Below are 17,798 nucleotides of genomic sequence, written 5' to 3' on the forward strand. Positions count from 1 at the left end.
AGATCCAGATTCCCCACAAACCACCCACAACGCCTTTTTTTTGGGCCCCGCCAACAGGACCCGACTGGGCTTCATTCACCTTTCCAACCCCCTGGACCCCGGGCTGCCCCCCTCTCAAGCAAGATCGTGCCTTAAAAAGGTAAGGTCCAGGCCCGCCTTAGCCTCCACGCCTCCATCTCTTCCCGTCCGGCTCTTCCCCTTCTTTTTCTTCGCTCTTTTCCGTTCCCTGCCAAGCCCGCTTCACGCGCCGGCGACACGGACCAAGGGCGGGCACGCAGTTTGGTTGCGGAAGACCTTCGGCACCTGGCCACTCGCACCCGTACAACCACCAACCAACGCAACCAACCAACCCCGTCCGAGCCAACCTCACCGGGGATCCCTCCCCCCCCTTGCTCAAGTGTCTCCGAATCCCCATCCAGGCCACAGGGCACCAGGGCACCAGGGCACCAGGGCACCCCAGAAGGCCAGCTTTTGCCCCGAGACAAGGACAAAGCCCCTGTGCCGACCCCGGCCCAAGAAAAGCAGCAACAGAACAACCTCAAGGCTCCATCCCTGCCTGGCCCTCTCAGGTCAAGGCGGGACATCGCAAGCCATCCACTTCTCATCTCAGGAAACCTTAAACGTGGAACCAGGGTACGCGACTTCGGGATCGTCAAGCCGCCAAACGTCTGTCTCTCGTTCCTCGTTTCTCTCTTTTCTGTGTTGTTGTCTTTGGTGTTTTTTTCTTGCTCTCTTCCCCTTCTCATTGCATATCGAGTAAAGGCCCAGGCCGTCGGCAGAGCGCACTGTCGTTCATTATCGATCGCCGAGCGCATCTCTGGGCGAGGGAGGGCTGGCCTGCCGCAGACTGATCGGCACGAGGTACGCCTTGATCGACTCCGAGACCTTTGTTGGACTCGAGCAGTCGCATTCCTTCGCTCGACTTTTCCATTCCTAGAACAGGTGCGGCGGCCCAATCCGTTGGAGTCGAGGCCCAGCTCTGCGCACACACACTGCCCTGCTCCCAAAAAAAAAAAAAACGAAGCCTCCCGCGTGTGCCGATCCGGTCACGACATCCAACCCCCCTCTCTCAGCTGCTCTGCCGTGTCGGGCCTTGCTGTCTTGGACCCCGTCAAACGTGAACAGCCTTGGGCCCTGGACGCCCAGGGGGGGGGGGGAGTGTCGCATTCCCCACCTCCCGCGTCCAGATAGTTTCTGGAGCTGTGCGGGACGGCAGCAGCCTTACCTTCCTCGCTCACCACTGCCTCCCCCCCACTACACTGCATTCTTAACTCCTGCTTGCTGCACACGCTCGCGCGCTTGCCAGGTGCTCGGCTCTGGAAATGCGCTGACCTCGCTTTGACCTTCTGGCAGTTCCCACACGGCACACAAATATTCCCCCCGAGAGCTTCGCGTGCCGCCTCCTCCCACCTTCCTCTTCTTCCTTCGACCGCCGAACCCATACCCTCCTGCTCAGCTCGAGGACGCCCCCCTGCGAACGATAACGCCGGCACCATATCGGCCGGACAGGCCTCCGCGCCACAATTGTTGATAGTCTTGGACCAGCCTCGCTCGCTCCGTGAGCTACACGGGTAGCATCACAATCATCATGGCGAACAATGTACGTCGGCTTGTCGCTTCCGCCGAGTCGTTGCCGATCCGGCGCAGCGCCGGGCTTCGCCCCTTGGGCATCGCTCGTCCGAATCCACCGCTGCTGCACCGTGAAGCTAACGCAAAGCCCGGTACCAGACGAGACGCAGTCGATTTTCGGACTATACCGGCGTTCCGAGAGAGACGCAAAGCACACAGCCGGCTGCCACCAACGGCTTCCTCAACAGAAACGTCCAAGTACCCTGGAACAATGACTCTAACGGGGCGTTTGCGACGGGCCGAGATGGCGTGTCCTCCAGAGGTTCGTTTTAGGCCAACCCGGACTCTCGGGAAAAAGCAACGGCAATGCCTCGAGTGCTGATTCCTCCGTCTGTAGATGCTTTCAATAGCTTCACCGCGGCTGCCTTTGCCAGCATCGCGGCGACGTCGTCGGCCGACAAGCCCACATGGGGCAGCTCCTACTGGAACACGACGGATACCAAGCCGTCTGGCAACACCTCCCCGCGGACCCGTCCCGAACCCTCGGGGTTTCCCACCAACCCATACGGCAGCATCTTTGCACCTTCCTCGAACACACTCCAGACATCGGCCGTCGGGTCCCGGCCATCGACCATGGCCTCGATGCAGCCCACAAACGGCGGCCCCAGGTTCGGGTTTGCAGGGTCTGGGGATAGTGGACCCGGAGACCAGTTCAGCACGCAAGATCTCGACCGTTCCCTCTACTCGGCGCCCGGCCGGCGGCAGGTTCAGGACCAGCTCGCGCATGGGCTACGAAACTCGATATCCGGACGTCAGGAATCGGACTATGCCACCCAGCCCACGTCCCTGAGCGAGCTCACCTACATGTCCACCACGGCAACGCCAATTCACTCGCAGCGACCGTCCATCTCGGGCCCGTCTCTCTCCCAGCAGGGCGCCGGCTTCGACCAGACCCCCGCGCGACAGGGTGTGAGCTTTTCCGACGCCCTCAGCATGCTAAGCCTAACCGACGTGGCCAAAAGCGCCGCAGCCAACGGCAATAACGCCCCGGCCTATGATGGCGTCTCTCAGAACTTCCAGTTCAACCCGGTATCGCAATCCTGGGACAATGGGCAGGCGTACATGAACGGGGCTGCCAGGGACGCGCTCAGGAACGGCGCCAGCTTTGAGAAGCGGGGATCAATCACCGGACGGAACTCGCCGGCCGGGAGCACCTACCAGACCGCCGGCGGCCTGAACAGCCCCAGGAGCTTCGCCGGGACCCCGCAGATCAACGGGGACCCTTGGTCCAGACCTGTGTCGCGAGACCCGATGTTGGCCGCCGACCTGGCGCGCCGTGGCCTGGCTGATCCTTATGTTCAGCCATCGCCGGCCGCCGCCTTCTTCCCGAGCGGCTACTATCCAGGCCTCCCGCAGCTCGCTTCTCCGTTCGCTGCGGCGTACAACGATCCCCGTAACGCGAGTCCGATGGCAACCTTTGGAATCCCCATGATGCCATTTGGCTTTGGAGCTGGTGCGATCCCGACCCGGCCTGCCAGAGACCAGGATGCGGGAAGAGCCTTCAGAAGCCCGCTCCTGGACGAGTTCCGCAACAGCCCTAGATCGAGGAAGTGGGAGCTCCAGGATATTTGGGGCCACATCGTGGAGTTCTGTGGCGATCAACACGCCTCTCGGTTCATCCAGTCAAAACTGGAGACGGCCAACAGCGAAGAGAGAGCCCGCGTTTTTGCCGAGATCGAGCCCAACACAATCCAGCTCATGAAGGACGTGTTCGGCAACTATGTCATGCAGAAGCTGTTTGAACACGGCGACCAGGTACAGAAGAAGGTCCTTGCCAGCGCCATGAAGGGCAAGGTTGTCGACCTGTCGACCCAGATGTACGGCTGCAGGGTCGTGCAGAAGGTGGGCCTCCTCGGTTGCTAGTTTTCGTCTTTGCCAGCTTGCTAATGTTGTCCAGGCTCTTGAGCACGTACTGGTTGCGCAGCAGGTGGAGCTGGTGAAGGAGTTGGAGCCGGAACTCATCGCCGTGTCCATGGACCAGCACGGTAACCACGTGATCCAGCAAGCCATCGCCCTGGTTCCCCGTGAGCATCTGAACACGATGATGGCAGGCTTCAAGGGCCACATCTGCGATCTCGCCTCGCACCAGTACGGTTGCCGTGTGATCCAGCGTGTCCTGGAACACGGCTCCGACGATGACAAGCTTTCCATGATGAAGGAGCTGCACACGGGCGTCCAGAAGCTGCTCACCGACATGTTTGGCAATTATGTTATTCAGCATGTCCTTGAGAAGGGCCCGGCCGAGGACCGCGCAAGCATCATCAGCTGCGTCACACCCCAGATTCTGTCTCTGTCAAGGCACAAGAATGCGTCAAATGTCGTCGAAAAGTGCATCATGCATGGCACGCCCCAGGAGCAGCGCGCCATTAGGGATCAGCTTCTGGTCCGTGCCGATGAGGCCAACGGTCCGCTCTTCCAGCTGATGAAGGATCAATACGGCAACTACGTCATTCGTAAGTTTCTTTTTTTTTTTTTTACTCTCCGCTTTGATGGGAAGCTTCGGTCTTGCTGACAAACCCAAGAAAAACTCGTCCGGGCACTTCAACCTGCCGACCGGACAGCGCTGGTGGAGAAGCTGGCAGCACATCTCCCATCTCTCAAGAGATCCGGCGCTACCAGCAAGCAAATCGAGGCCATGACCCGCTTGGTCTCGGAGTCCCGGCTCTCCGAATCCTCGCCCAGCAGCGGGCAGCATACCCCGACCTCCACAGCCCCGACCTCCCCCGGCCTGCGAGTCGATGTCCATTCGGCCTCTCCCACCCCGAATCCAGCCGGCGAGGTCAATACCCCGGCCAGCTCGCCGTCCATCACCGCTCCGTGTCCAGTCCCAAATGGTGTCAAGCCAGCCGCGGATGCTTTCAGCAATCAGCCATCGGAAAAACAAAACAGCGGGGCGCCCTCCAATTCATAGGCGGCCAAGGCATAATCCGGATACCTCCTGTTCTGCCTTCCTCGTCGTTTCGCTTCGTGTTCCACGCAACTACTTTTTATGGGCTAGATCGGTTGTAATCTCTTCACGGTGCTGGACGTGACACCGGGGGCCACGTCCGCAAACACACAACATACGACACAAAACCTCGACAAGCATACGATCGTACAAGATGGGGGACGAGAGACGGGCGCAGGCTTGCCTTCTTTTTCTATTACTCCTTTGTGTGTTTGCTCGCTCTTCTTGGACGATATATCCTTACTCGCTTGATTTCTTGTCCTTTTGTCCTTGGTCTGATCTGGGGTCACGACAATACCAACTACGAGAGTAAGGGTTCGGAAAGCTATCTTGTTATCTGTCTGTCATGGGTGGGAAAAAAAAGAGAAAAGAAATAAAGTACACAGGGTCTTCTTCATTTCATGTTTCCTTATGTTTCCTTCTCCACTGTTCAATGAAGACACACAGATGACTGGTCGGGACTCGGACCTAAGGAGGTGGGGGGGTTTCATCTTGGTCATTGCTAGTGGTGTTATTTGCGTTTAGGGTTGTTCTATGGCTTGTTTTATTCTCACCTTTTATCCTACGAATGCCATGCATGCTTTCTTTTTCCAATGGTCTGGTCGGGTTCCAGGGTTGACGGATTGCCGGATATCATAGGCAATATCAACAGATGTTGGTGGGCTTTGTTCTCTTTGTGTCACTCTCTTTTCTCCGCTCTTCTCTGCTTAATTTCCTGGGTGCCTACCCTAGCTATTCTTCCTCGAGTCCTTATGCTGAAAGCCAAGCAAGGCTTTGTTGATATCCTTTACTAGCTAGGTACCTAGGCAGTTAGTTGCAAATAATCTGTGAAGGATGCCGGCGTCGGTCGGTTGATGCGTTTTTCTTTCTGCTGGCTGGTTTGGCCCTACGTACCTAGGTATTCTGTTGTGAGTAAGCTTGGTGGCCCTGAAGTCGCCCTGCTCTGGAGGAATGATGTATGCTGGCTGGGAATTGAGGGGGTAGGGACCTCCAAGACGCGGCGGGATGGGAGACGGGAGATTGGCGTGGTAGATGGGTAGATGGCGGGTTACAACAACAGGGGGTTTGTCTGGACGTTTGGGCGTACTCAGGAGATGAGTGGTTTCGTGAGCAATGGGAGAAGGAAGCGCAGCGGTAAGGCTTTGTCTCTTCTGTTTCTGCTGTGCCTGCCTGTTTTTTTTTTTTTTTTTTTTTTTTTTTTTTTTTTTTTTTTTTTTTTTTTTGCCCATGAGCCGACCTGCGTGGCAATGATGGCACGAGTCGCGCGGGTTCATGGGTGTTGGTAGATTCCAGCTGGTGCTCGTGGATGGTCGTTAATCAACAGGAACTTGATCAGCCCGAGCTTTTGGTCAGATCTTCAGATCCCTTCCGAAGGATCTCTCCTCAAGTGGTGTAATGGTTTGTCGTGCTCGTCATGCTGCCATCCCCTCATGAGCTTTTGAAATGTAAGTCAGAAAAAAGTCGTCAATGGACATGTTCGTGTACGGCCAGATAATTTCAAAGAAGGGATTCCACGTTTGTTACAAAGTACCTAGGGATGAGGGAGGAGAGAGATGGGGACGAGGGAAAGAAAGGAGACAGACGGGTGGGCAACCAAAGGGACTCCGACAAGCAAGCACCTTGACCATCCAGTCAGTCCTTGGGACCCAAGAGATGCCCGAGAGTCCAACACAGCCACCAGGACCGATTGGCTTTTCCGACTTATCAACACAGAACCAGAAGAAAACCCTCTCCCTCCCCCCTTACCTCCTTTGCTTTCGGTGTTGCTTTCATCCACAGGACTCATGACTGCCCAGTCCCCTAGATACGGCCGACTTCAACACTTTGAATTCTGGTATTCACACAAGTCAACACGCACTTACACAACCCTTATACACCCTAGACAGCAAGGCACAAAACCAGAAGAATCAGGTAAAACCAAACAGTACCCCCCGCCCACCAAAATCCCTATCCCCCTTTCCTTTGCCCCCTTCACGAAGAGCCCCAAACATTCAAAGTTACACAATACCTAGGGAATATAAGTAAACACCCAAGCAAGTCCCAACTGAATCCTCCAGTCTTCAACCTAGAAGACAAATGAACATGTGCATAAACCCCCAAAGAGAGTGTGCGCCTCCCGCGGCCCTCACTCCACACTCTCCCCTAGAGGTTCTTTTCCAACCACATACACCCAAACTCCCCCCCCCCCCCCCCCCCAACAATTATCCACCTCGATTAATTGGCACCAATACCGATGAAAGCAAACATTCCAAGCAGCGGGATATAGGCAACTCCCCAAGAAAAGACTCATGGGAAGCCGACACAACCCGACAGACCAAAAGAGTGGGCCGGAAGGTGAGCACATCATGAATGGAACAAATCCCAGGCCCTCGCGCACAGCGCCAAAAACTCCTCCTTCTTGGCGGCGATCGTCTCTGGGCTGTCGCGGCCCTCGCCGAACGGCCCCCTCCGCGAGGAAGAGTGCGACGCCGAACCCGTAGACGGTCCAGGGCCGTACGACACGTGCGGCATGGCCGGGGCGGGACGTCCGCCGTTGCCCAGCGGGGGGCTGCCGCCCTCTTCGTACTCGGCGCGCCTTCTCTTGTGCGAGCCCGATGGAGGCGGCACGGCGGCGGCGTTGTTGCTGGTGGTGTGGGGAGTGGGGGCAGTGTGATGTGGTGGTGGGGGGTGGTGGTGGTGGTGGCTGGAGCTGCTGCTGTGGCTTCGGCTGCTGCGGGCGGCGAGAGCCGGGTCAGCGGGGGAGATTCTATTAGGGTGGGGGTGGGTGGAATTGTGATGGTGATGGTGGTGATGGTGGTGGTGGTGGTGATGGTGGGAATGACTGTCGTGAGAGTGGGAAGAGGAGGAAGAAACATTGCCGTTTTGGCTAGGGGGGTGGTGAACACTGTGCTGCGCAGGATCGCGAGATGCCTGCGGGGGAGACGGCGGCGTTGGGGGCTGATGGCCACCGCCGTAGCGTACTAACTTTGGTAGGAGCTCGGGCCGGCCACCGGCCAGCTCGACCTGAGCCTCCTCGGCAGACTTGTACTCGCGCGGGCGCGTTGATTGCGGCGGCGGCGGGTGATGGGGGGACGGGAGCGGAGCGCGGCTCTGGCTCGAGTAAAGGCCGTGGCCAGTTGGCTCGGGGTGGGCGAGGTTTTGGCCGAAGACGTCGGCGAGAGGTGGCAGGCGGTTGTTTGTCTGGTTGGCGGGCACGTGGTGGATGTGTGAGGTGCTGGACAGGTTGGAGGGCTGGTTGGTGATGTGCCTGGTCAGCGGGTGCGGGTTGTGGCGCCCTGTGAAGGTCTGGCCGAGCGGCGCTGACTGAATGACACGCTCGTTGGCGAACTGCTCATGGGGCGGCGCGACGATGCTCAGGCCCGGAGGAGCGCCGCGCTTGCGGGCAAGACCAGGGGTCTTTGCCGCAAAGTGATGCCCGGGTCCATCCTTGTCCTTGTCGCCGTTGTCTCCCAGCTTGGCCGACTGCTGTTGTAACCTCGCCTCGATGATTTGCCTCTGTTGTTCCCGGACGCTCATGCTGCGGTTCAATTGCTCTTGCTCCTGGGCGTCCTTGGGGACGAAGCCGGGCGACAGGCAAGCGAGGCCAACCTCCTGGATGGCAAGGGCGCTGTCCCGGGCGGTCAGCGGGCGACCCGTCGCCGGGGACACGATGTTGGTGGTGTTTTTGGAGAGGTCGAGCTTCCGTGGCCGATGCCTCGAGGTCTGCAGACCCGGCGAGCCAGGCTCCTGCTTGACAACTATTTTGGGTCCGCTCAAAGTCCGAGATCTGTGAGCCGTTGAACAAGAAAGGGGTTAGCATCACATGCGATGCAGAAACGACAAGGGCTCTAAAGCCACGCTGAGGGAGTTGGGGGCCGGTGTTGGCTTACGCGCTAGGTGGCGATGACTTTTGCGCGCTCGGAGCGGCAGCGGAGCCTCTCGGGCTCCCGCTGCCGGATCGCGGCTGCGGCGCATTGTTCTTGTCGCTGCTCGACGTCGCTGGCGGGGGGGCGGCAGCGGCGGCGGCTGTCCTCTGAGCGGCGGGGGAAGTTGTCGCAGACGCAGGAGGGGGCAGATCAGAGCCGTAGGAAGAAGGCCTGTCGTGAGGGGCGGGCGAAAGTGCCATTGCGACCGCGGTACTCATGATCAATGATGGGTCTGAGATGGCGCTGGGATGATGCCAACGAGATGAAATCAGGGAGAATGGATGATGGATCCGACCAAAAGCCGGTCCAACAGCGTCGCCAAAAGCGCCTCCTTGCGGAGAAGGATGATGGAAACCCGGGCGTTGGTGCGCGCGAAACGAGGGTTCCTGGTTGCTGCCTTTGAATGCGTGTGGTGGGTGCGTGCGGCGGGTAAGGGGGGCGACTTTGTGTTGGTTCGTTGGTTAAGCCACCGTCTCTGCAACCACAAGATCCCTCTCCTCTGCTGCGACGCTCTGAAATCAACCGGTGACGGCCTTGACTCGAGAGAAACGAGAGCGAGAAAGACCGGAAAAAAAAGAAACAATCTAATTCGACAGAGGCCAACGACGAGCAACGAGCTGCTCCTAGGCCAACGCGATTTCAAGAACTCTCGTCTTCCTCGTCGTCCCCAAGCGGGCTTTCCTGACCACCGTTGGTCAGCAACCTTGAACTGGATAAAAAGGGATCGGGTCGTGGTCGGTTCCGGGAGATGCAGGCCGAGAGGTGTGCTGGGAACGGGGCAGGGCTGGGCTCACCCAAAAACCAAAACCAAAAATCCCAGGATCCAAAGCTCGGGGTTGGCTTGGGGGTGTGACAGCGTCCCAAGGGCGCAGGCAATAGCAGCCCCAGCAGCAGCAGCAACTGGCGCCCGTCCTGCGCTTTCTCTTTTCGGCAGTTTCAGCGCAGGCTGTCACCCAGCCCCAGTTCAGCAACCTTGGAATCCTCCTTCCTTGCGTCGCTTTCCCCACAACTCAATGTCGCAGTCGTGACGTCTGTGCAGCTGGTCGTTCGAGACAAAAAAAAAGCAAGTCGGTCACGTCGTCGTCGTCGTCTTCGTCGCTCGCTGCTGTCCAACGGCTGGCACTTTTCGAACCGTCCCCGACCTTTTCTCCTCCCAATTCTTTCACCCGTCCTTCGTTTCGTTGTTCGTTGTTGTTGGCCCTCGACTTCGGCGCTGTCTTTGGAAATGAATGATGAACTCGGTTCTCGTTTTCGGTTGGGGCGGGTGAGCGTCTGCGCTGCCGAGATGTGCTGTGCGCGGATCGGACCGGGGGAAACCCACACAGAACCAGCTGGGGAATGGGGAGATTTCGTGCGGTGGTGAGAAGCAGCAGCAGCAGCAGCAGCAGCAGCAAACATCAGAGGAAAAAAAAAGAAGATAGCTCGTCAAGCCCCGCAGCGTGCAGCAAATAAGCACTTTGTATGAAGGCAAAAGTCGTCTCAAACCGAGCCAGGGGCTTCGCATCGGATACGGGTCCTTAGGGGGAATTAGGGATGAGGGGCTGGACTGTGAGACGATCGCTCGCGGGAACGTGATCCATTCACAGCAAGGGGACGCTCGCACACACGCTTCCCCGACGACACCCGGGCCAGAACCAAACAAGGCCGGCTCATGACTTGCTTGCCGATACGACAAGATGGACCCGCGAGCGGGGTGTCGCAAGCCCGGGTGCAAAGCTTTGCTGGCGAATAACGACGCCATCCATCGCCATCCATGTATCGCTTCCCCTCCGCCGTTGCAAGCGTCATGAGGGAGGACGGGGTGTTGCGGGCTGGTTGACTGCAAACCTGTGGTTCTAGTGTTTGAGGTTGGCCGTCGTGGAGCGGTGGGTGGAGTCCCGTTGGGGCTTGGCTATTGTCACGGACCCCTGAGAGCGACAGGATCGACTCAAAATCTCTCCGCATCGTTCCCAGGATGGACAGCTGATGATCCATGGATATTGTCCGTCGTTCGCCAAAGGGTGCTTCGATACCACCCAAGCCGCCTTGCCACTTCACCGAGCTGCCTCGCGTACGTCGTGCCCTGCGGCGCGGGCTCTTATCTCAGGTGACAGAGGACAACAAAACATCTGGGACCTGAGACAGGGCAGCCAGCGTCAGGTTGAGCCCCCCTACCCCCCCCCCCCCCCCCTACCCCCTTCCCTCTCTCCGACTCTATGTGCTGCGTACCTACATCCTACATAGTCACTCTCCTTCTCTCCCTCTCTCTCGGGACCGACAAACAAGCATGCTCTCAAACGCAGCGGCACGCTCGCACGGTGGACAACATCAAAATCCGTCCGGATAGATTGGCGCGGAATCGATGGTGTGGTCTCGCTTCGTCATTGGCCCAGCCGCCCGGTCCGCCGTTTCTCGTTTCTTGGACCCATGATGATGACCCATGTCGCCTTGCTCAGGGCTCCTGCAGAACACTTTGCGCCACAACCCTGGCGACCACCTGAAACTCGTCTGTGCTCCAAGGAGCCTACGAAATCCCAGAAATGGTGAAGCGCTCCCTTCCCACCAGAGACAGAGAAAGTAAGAGTTGCCCGCGGCCCCAGCCGATCACCGGCCTCCGCCCGCTGCAATCGCCAGACACGGATCGACGGCTTGCCGGCCGCAAGAGCAAATTAAGCTTCAAGACCACGCGGGGCATCGGCTCTCGGGAATGCGTCATGGTTAGAAATAGATGCTGTGGACGGGAACCTTGTTCGAAGTAAAATAGATGCAGAATCGAGTCACCGCTCGGAGTACCGAGCGACTAGGTATTTGCGCATCAACACATCGACCACCATGCAGGCTGGCCCCGACGGCGTCTGCCAGGCTCCTCCAAGATACGATGGTTACTGAGAGACTGGGGCCCTGCCCGACCCGGTGGTCCCCATCCAGAACTCAACCCCAACATGTAGTAGGTGGAGAAATCCCACATTTGATCGTCAGTCTGGCAAACAGCGCGCGGTTCCCCTCAACACCACCTCCAGCCACATATCCACAGCGCACCCATGGTCGCCAGCGACCATAATAGCCGCGCCAAAACACAACGACACATGGCCCCGCCGACGTGGTGAAGCGTGGATCGGGGAAGCAATCATCAGGATGCTACTCGCAGTCGCCTCTCCTCCCCGCTACCGCAGCTGCAATACCCTTACCTGGGGTACCGGAACCGTTCTTTTCATAGAGCTGGTTGTCTCATGGTGTCTACCAGACAAACAAGGCATTCGACAACTGACAGCGTCAGGCGCAAGGGGGGTGACTCACGAGGGAGCACCAATGAGGAGCCTTGCCTCGGTGCACTTTCGGCTCCCCTGAGACAAGCGGTGGCTCGCCGTGCGAAGGTGCCTTTTTTGGTGGCTCGCAGAACAAGCCACCGATGGGGCCGCCTTGAACAAGCAATAACTAATAGTGAGCTATCGGGATTGTGTGTTTGGCATGCTTTTTGACGGATCTTGTAAAAGCCGCAGCTCCCGGTTCTGCGCTACGCGGCAGCTTCGGCGCAGACGGAGGACGAAGTGCCGACATGCTGTGTACGGCGTACCTAGGTAGGAACCCAAGGCACGCAGGCACCGCCAGCCCAGCTTTCCGGATTCTTGCGCGTCGACACAGAAACACCCGGTCGAAGGGCCGACAGGGAAATGCGGGCTCAAGGAGAATTGACCGAGCCAAACCCGGGGATGTGTTACGCAGCAGCAGGGGCAGGAGCAGCCGCAACGGCAATGGCCACAGCCACCACGCGTGGCGGACCGACCACCTGGCTGACATACACACATGTCTCTGGTTAACGTTACTTTCTTGGGGATCGACACGCGGGACGATGGCTGGGATGGAGGGAGGCGGCCGCCGAAATGATGGGCCCCGACGCAGCCGCCGGATGCGACTGATGGACATGACGATGGTTGGCAAGCTGGTGAAAACCCCGTGTGCGATACCGCCTGGCTGGTACGCAATCTTGTTGGCCGTTCATCCTCGTTTCGGCGTCTCCTTCGCAGCCGCTGGGCCACTGAGGTTGGGGTTGGGTTGTCTGGAACCTTGGCGGGCGGTAATGCGAGCGGCCTGCGTATAGACCATGAAGAATACAGAGGCCAACAGCAGTTGACCTGGCCGTGGCTGCAAACTGTTTGGTTTTTTTTTTTTTCTTTTTCTTTTTTTAACCAACAGCGAGCGTCTCGTGCTGTCATTTCTCTATGTGCCCATCTTGAGCGTTCGCCGTGTTTCCAGCTCCAAGACGTGACGATCCTGTGTGGGGATGTCATTTTGGAGGAGGCGCTCGGGCCACTCCAGGCCAGCCCGCCAATGAAAATTCTGGTCCCGATAAACGTTACATGCAAGATTCGGGACTTGAAATCATTTTGATATCCCAACTTCCACCCTGCCGAGGGAGAGTGAGAGCGACCTGTGAAGAGAGCGTATTTCATAAACCGCCAGTAGCCAAGACAATCCACTCATACATCTCGGCACCAAGAATGGCCAAGGCCAAGGTCAAGAAGGACGAGCCCACCGCGGCCGAGCCTGCGTCTGACGTCGTCATGGACGAGGCGCCCACGTCCCACCAGCCCGAGGCTGCCGACGACGGCATGTCGGTGGACGCCAACGAGAACGAAGACGACATTGAGGAGGAGGAGGATGAGGAAGAGGAAGAGGAGGAGGTCCAGAGAGTGAGACTGGTGAGCTTCGGCCTTCTCCGTTGAGGCTTTGGCTTTGCGTCACGAAACCGGGACTTCATGTGCTAATGAGAGACGACAACCTTCAGCTCCCGGGTTCTACGCCCACAGCTGCCTCGTTTGAGTTCCTCAACGAGGGCCACACCCTCGGCAATGCTCTTCGGTATATCATCATGAAGAAGTAAGCATCCTGTTTCATCCTCCTGCCTTATCATGATTCTAACGAAGGCCCTCAGCCCCGAGGTCGAGTTCTGCGCATACGCCATCCCCCACCCATCCGAGAACAAGATGAACGTCAGAATCCAGACCTTTGGTAGGTTTCCGAACCGCGCTCTCCCGTGCATGCCCACCTGCTGACTCTTCTCCGCAGAGGGCACGACCGCCATCGAGGCGCTGCAGAAAGGGCTGCGAGACCTGCAGGAGCTGTGCGATGTTGTGACGGACAAGTTCATTGATGCCAGGGAGAGGTTCGTTGCGGCATCGTCGTCTTAGACTTGGCTTCCGCGCGAGGGAGGAAAGGGAAATGATGGCGTTCCGGCGTTGCTTTGGAGGGGAAAAGAATGCATAACTTAGAGGGTGACACCGAGCATTGACATCCAGGATGGATTCAGCGAAAAAGAGCAGGTTTGGTGGTCGGGTAGACTTTTGTTTTGTTTTATTTTCGTATTTACAGGCAACTCAAACAAGGCTTGTGACGGTATCTAGTTGCGGCCCTATAGTGGGTTTTTGTGAGTCCGGGAGCAACCTGGCATCCAAGACTCTCCATCGGGGGCTTACCTCGAGGAACCCGGTGATGAAATTGGACGGCAGTCTCTTCTCCCCCCTGAAGTACTCCTCCTTGAAGAAGGACATGACGTGGTTGGACTGGCGCCAGAAGTTCAGGGTTTCCTGCAGTCGCATATCAGCCACATGTCCGCGCTCTTGCCCGGGCTTCTCCCATCCTCCTCGGTCTTCTCAGAGGGGCTTGACCCAGCCGTTCTCGCCCGCTGGCCGCTTAGGAATGTCTTACTTGGTAATCGGCGTTGCTCTTGTGCAGCAGGATGTCGACCACGGGCAGCTTGTTGACGTATCGGTGGCGCTCAAACTCTTGCCTGATGCGGGACCGGATGGCGGCTACGGGATACGGGACACCGTACATGGTCTGGATCTCGGGCGCCTAGAGGAGGAAAAAGAGACCCGCGTCAGTCGAGGTGACAATTGAGCAAGGGGAAAGAGAGTCTGGCTCTCTGGGGAGCATCGTACCGCCCGGAGCCAGGCTCGATATGCCGCAATCACTCTCCGCTTGGCGTCGGACCAATTGGCCGCTGTGGCTCGCCGTCAGTCGCTCGTTGGTTCCATTCTGGCAGATTTTGGGAGCAGCTCACACTGCCTCGTGGTAATGGCAAACTTTGTCGGGGTGATAGCCATGGCGGCCGAGGTCTTGGGGGGGGCGGAGGGTCGAACGGCCGCTTCGAATCGACAATTCAGGATGCTGGTCGCCTGAAGTTGAGGTGCGGCTCTCCCGATCCACGAAGCTCGGACCTCGACTAGGTCGTGGCGGCTCGTCGGCTACCCCACATGCTTAGTCATCGAACTGGACAAGCCCCCTGCTGCAAGGCAAGACCGAGCGGCTTCAGGCTCAGCTCAAAACATCAAGCCATGAACCCGACCGACGTCCATCAAGAAGGGGATGGAATTCATCAAGCCGACCGAATCCATCTCTCAAGCCTCTTGAGTCCAATCGCCAAGCCAACTGGGGGGGTTTGAGTTTCGCCTACTCAAAAACGCATTTCCCCTCGACACGCTCCCCTCGAACGTGAGCCAAACTCTCACGCCTTCGTACTCACACAAAAAAGGGACCTCCACCATGCCCGCCATCCGTCCCGCCTCCAAGCGCAAGCCGCCCCCGGACGGCTTCAGCGACATCGAGGAGGACCTCCTCATCTTTGCCAACAAGATGAAGGACGCGCAAAACACGCCCACCGACAACGTCCCCAAGCACCAGGCGCAGTGGCCCATCTTCCAGATTGCGCACCAGCGCAGCCGCTACGTGTACGAGCTCTACTACGAAAAGGAGGCCATCAGCCGCCAGCTGTACGAGTGGCTGCTCAAGAACGGCTACGCCGACGCCATGCTCATCGCCAAGTGGAAGAAGCAGGGGTATGAAAAGCTGTGTTGCTTGCGGTGCATCCAGACCAAGGAGACCAACTTCAACTCGACATGCGTGTGCCGGGTGCCGAGGGCGCAGCTGAAGGAGGACCAGGAAGTGCAGTGCGTGAATTGCGGGTGTAGGGGGTGCGCGTCAACGGATTGAGAGGAGGGGAAATCGGATGGTGATGGCGGTAGTGATGGTGGCAGAGAAAGAAAGAGGGCAAAGAAAGGTTATCTGGGATCAATTCATTGCCGGTTTTCTTTTCCAAAGGACTATCTATGTACATATGGCGCATATCAGGGCGGATGGATCAGGAGTCAGGATTCGGTTGGTTTGCACCCACGGCCTTCTATAGGTACGTACGGCTCACAGCGTTATGACATTCCAAGCGAGGCTGCCATTATTTGGCAGCCCGCATGCCCTGTTTCCGCGAATGAATGTTTGCTGTCTCGTTCCGCCGCCATGTTTAGCACAAAACACCATGCAGGAGGCCATCCACAAAGGAGCCCGGAGCTACCGTTTGGCAAATCCCGTCTTCTTCCCCCTCCCGAAACGAACGCTCGGGGGCACAAACTGTAGCGCCGCCATGGCCCTGGATATGTCCTCCATCTCTTGATCAGGCTGTTCACCCGGCGACTGCTCGGCCCGCTGTTCGGGCTCACACAAGCTCAAGTCCTGTGTCGTGGCCTTCTCGAGAGATTCTGGGGCTGCTCTCACGTGCTGTTTCTCGGGCCCCAGGCTGGAGCCTCGGGTCGCTCCTTGATTCTGTGATGAAGATGATGCCGCGGGTGGCTCGCTCGAGTGGCGAGGTTTGTGGCGGCGGCCCTCCAGCAGCAATGATCTCCGGCCGTCGATGCCGTCCCGTGTGATGGCAAAAAAGAAGTTCTTGGGGTACATGTGCTTGTCCACCAGGTGCATCTTGCGCTTCTGCGGGGTGCTACACTTTCTGTCACAGCCCTCGACGAAGCAAGAGTACTATTGGAGAGGCAGAAACGTCAGCAGGCGAGGCGAAGCATTCGTGAGAAAGAACCCCCAAAACCTTACCGTCCGTTCGCCCCTCTCCCTCCTCGCCTGGACAAACGCATCGTGCGTCTCCTCGATATGCAGCTCGAGGAAGCGCGCCGAGGGGAAGTTCTTGCGACATTGGGCGCAGCGGTTGGAGTGTTGCTGCCGGTAGTGAGACTCGTACTCGGCATATGTTGAGAACACCTCGGTTCCTTTGTGCGGCGGCAGCGAGCAGCGCATCTCCATGCCGCCGTTGCCGTGGAGGCTGCTCTCGGAAAGGTCGAGCTCGGTGACTTTGGCAGCCGGCGGCGAGAGTGAGCCCCCATCGCTGTCGGCGGCGACGGTGCTCAGCTTGGCTGTGCCATGGTGGATGCTCGGGTCCCTCGCTGCCGCCAACGGCGCAGAGGGGTCCTCCAACAGAGCCTCTTCGGGTTCGCGTGAGCGCTTCATTCTGTCATGGGCTTCCCAAGGTGGATGGAGAGGATTGGACGGCTGGACAAGTTACATTCAAGTGATTATGTGGCTCGCCGGAGGTGCCGTGGGCTGTGGTCGTGTCGTTCAGCGGCGTGTAAGTTGGGTACAGGGACCGGAAAGCGAGGGAGACTTCCAAATGGGACCGCCCTCTCAGAACGGGGAGCTCATGTGACTCTGCCTAGGTGTGATTTGTGCGAGGTACGATGCTGCCACGGATGTGCATCACAAGGTCCTTGGATTCGACTTGTTGTACGATCCTTTGAGTTTGATGCAACCTGATGTAATCGGGCTGCTCATGCCCCTAGCTGTTCGGCTTGAAGATGCAAGAGATTGGAAGTTCGCTGTTTACACTCAGAAGCTTAAATGTCCCTCGTCCCACTGTGCAGCACGCGATTGGCCTCATGGGCTTGCCGTTGTTCGGAAGGGCAGGGGTCCTGAGCTTCGATGGGCCAGTGAAAGTGACGTCCGGCTTTGGTGTGGAGGGACCGGAGGGGGGGGGGGGGGGTCCGGCCCAGTCTAGTGCCAACATCTGCTCCTCTTGGAATTTTTGAGGACCTGATCGAGGACATGCCTTGAGACTTTTGCGCCTCTTTGGCTGCGCATTTTTCTCGTCGCATTCTCCTCCCGTCGGTATCTCGATCGAAACCTGCTGGCCGACGGCAGTGCACAGCTGCATGACATTCCGACGTCGAAACCCAAACTCTTCTCCCAATGCGCTCATCACTTGCCACACAACCGCTTGCCGAACGCCGCAGCACCCCTCCTCGCAGTCGCCGTCAAGATCGTCCAAGCTCCCATAGCACCACCGTCGGCGGTCATAGCTATCATAGCGTCACCGTCGGCGGCCGTCGCAGCCCGTGCGACTGCGATTCGAACAGGACATCGAGTTATGGACCGACTGCGCCGTCCACTGCTTGTCTCTGCTGCGTGTGACCTGGGCCGTCGCCTGTTCGCATTCGCCTAACCGCGCGCCGACTTCTCTCCCACCGACCCGACACGTTACTTCTGCTGCCTGCTTTGCCTGCCTGTAC

The 17,798-nt window shown here is 58.2% G+C and overlaps 6 protein-coding genes across 6 annotated transcripts; 3 read left to right on the forward strand and 3 right to left on the reverse strand.

Moving 5' to 3' along the window:
* Window positions 1-1,588: 1,588 nt before the first annotated feature.
* VTJ83DRAFT_2569 (uncharacterized protein) lies at window positions 1,589-4,540 on the forward strand (the record flags this gene model as incomplete). Its single annotated transcript, XM_071008853.1, has 5 exons — window positions 1,589-1,600; window positions 1,729-1,891; window positions 1,967-3,471; window positions 3,527-4,082; window positions 4,152-4,540. The coding sequence occupies 5 exons, from the start codon at window positions 1,589-1,591 to the stop codon at window positions 4,538-4,540; spliced, it is 2,625 nt and encodes an 874-aa protein (XP_070869109.1).
* A 2,379-nt stretch (window positions 4,541-6,919) lies between these two features.
* Window positions 6,920-8,699, reverse strand: VTJ83DRAFT_2570 (uncharacterized protein; the record flags this gene model as incomplete). The annotated part of the gene is made up of 3 exons (XM_071008855.1): window positions 6,920-7,286; window positions 7,542-8,342; window positions 8,446-8,699. 3 exons carry the CDS (start codon window positions 8,697-8,699, stop codon window positions 6,920-6,922), a joined length of 1,422 nt encoding a protein of 473 aa, XP_070869110.1.
* A 4,260-nt stretch (window positions 8,700-12,959) lies between these two features.
* On the forward strand, window positions 12,960-13,649 carry VTJ83DRAFT_2571 (uncharacterized protein; the record flags this gene model as incomplete). The annotated part of the gene is made up of 4 exons (XM_071008856.1): window positions 12,960-13,160; window positions 13,247-13,338; window positions 13,394-13,470; window positions 13,528-13,649. 4 exons carry the CDS (start codon window positions 12,960-12,962, stop codon window positions 13,647-13,649), a joined length of 492 nt encoding a protein of 163 aa, XP_070869111.1.
* A 209-nt stretch (window positions 13,650-13,858) lies between these two features.
* On the reverse strand, window positions 13,859-14,564 carry VTJ83DRAFT_2572 (uncharacterized protein; the record flags this gene model as incomplete). Its single annotated transcript, XM_071008857.1, has 5 exons — window positions 13,859-13,870; window positions 13,935-14,045; window positions 14,167-14,313; window positions 14,400-14,461; window positions 14,522-14,564. 5 exons carry the CDS (start codon window positions 14,562-14,564, stop codon window positions 13,859-13,861), a joined length of 375 nt encoding a protein of 124 aa, XP_070869112.1.
* A 439-nt stretch (window positions 14,565-15,003) lies between these two features.
* On the forward strand, window positions 15,004-15,450 carry VTJ83DRAFT_2573 (uncharacterized protein; the record flags this gene model as incomplete). The annotated part of the gene is made up of 1 exon (XM_071008858.1): window positions 15,004-15,450. The coding sequence occupies one exon, from the start codon at window positions 15,004-15,006 to the stop codon at window positions 15,448-15,450; it is 447 nt and encodes a 148-aa protein (XP_070869113.1).
* A 351-nt stretch (window positions 15,451-15,801) lies between these two features.
* Window positions 15,802-16,743, reverse strand: VTJ83DRAFT_2574 (uncharacterized protein; the record flags this gene model as incomplete). Its single annotated transcript, XM_071008859.1, has 2 exons — window positions 15,802-16,263; window positions 16,333-16,743. The coding sequence occupies 2 exons, from the start codon at window positions 16,741-16,743 to the stop codon at window positions 15,802-15,804; spliced, it is 873 nt and encodes a 290-aa protein (XP_070869114.1).
* Window positions 16,744-17,798: the final 1,055 nt, after the last annotated feature.

The sequence above is a fragment of the Remersonia thermophila genome, chromosome 2 (genome assembly GCF_042764415.1).
Source record: "Remersonia thermophila strain ATCC 22073 chromosome 2, whole genome shotgun sequence".
Taxonomy (NCBI): domain Eukaryota; kingdom Fungi; phylum Ascomycota; class Sordariomycetes; order Sordariales; family Chaetomiaceae; genus Remersonia; species Remersonia thermophila.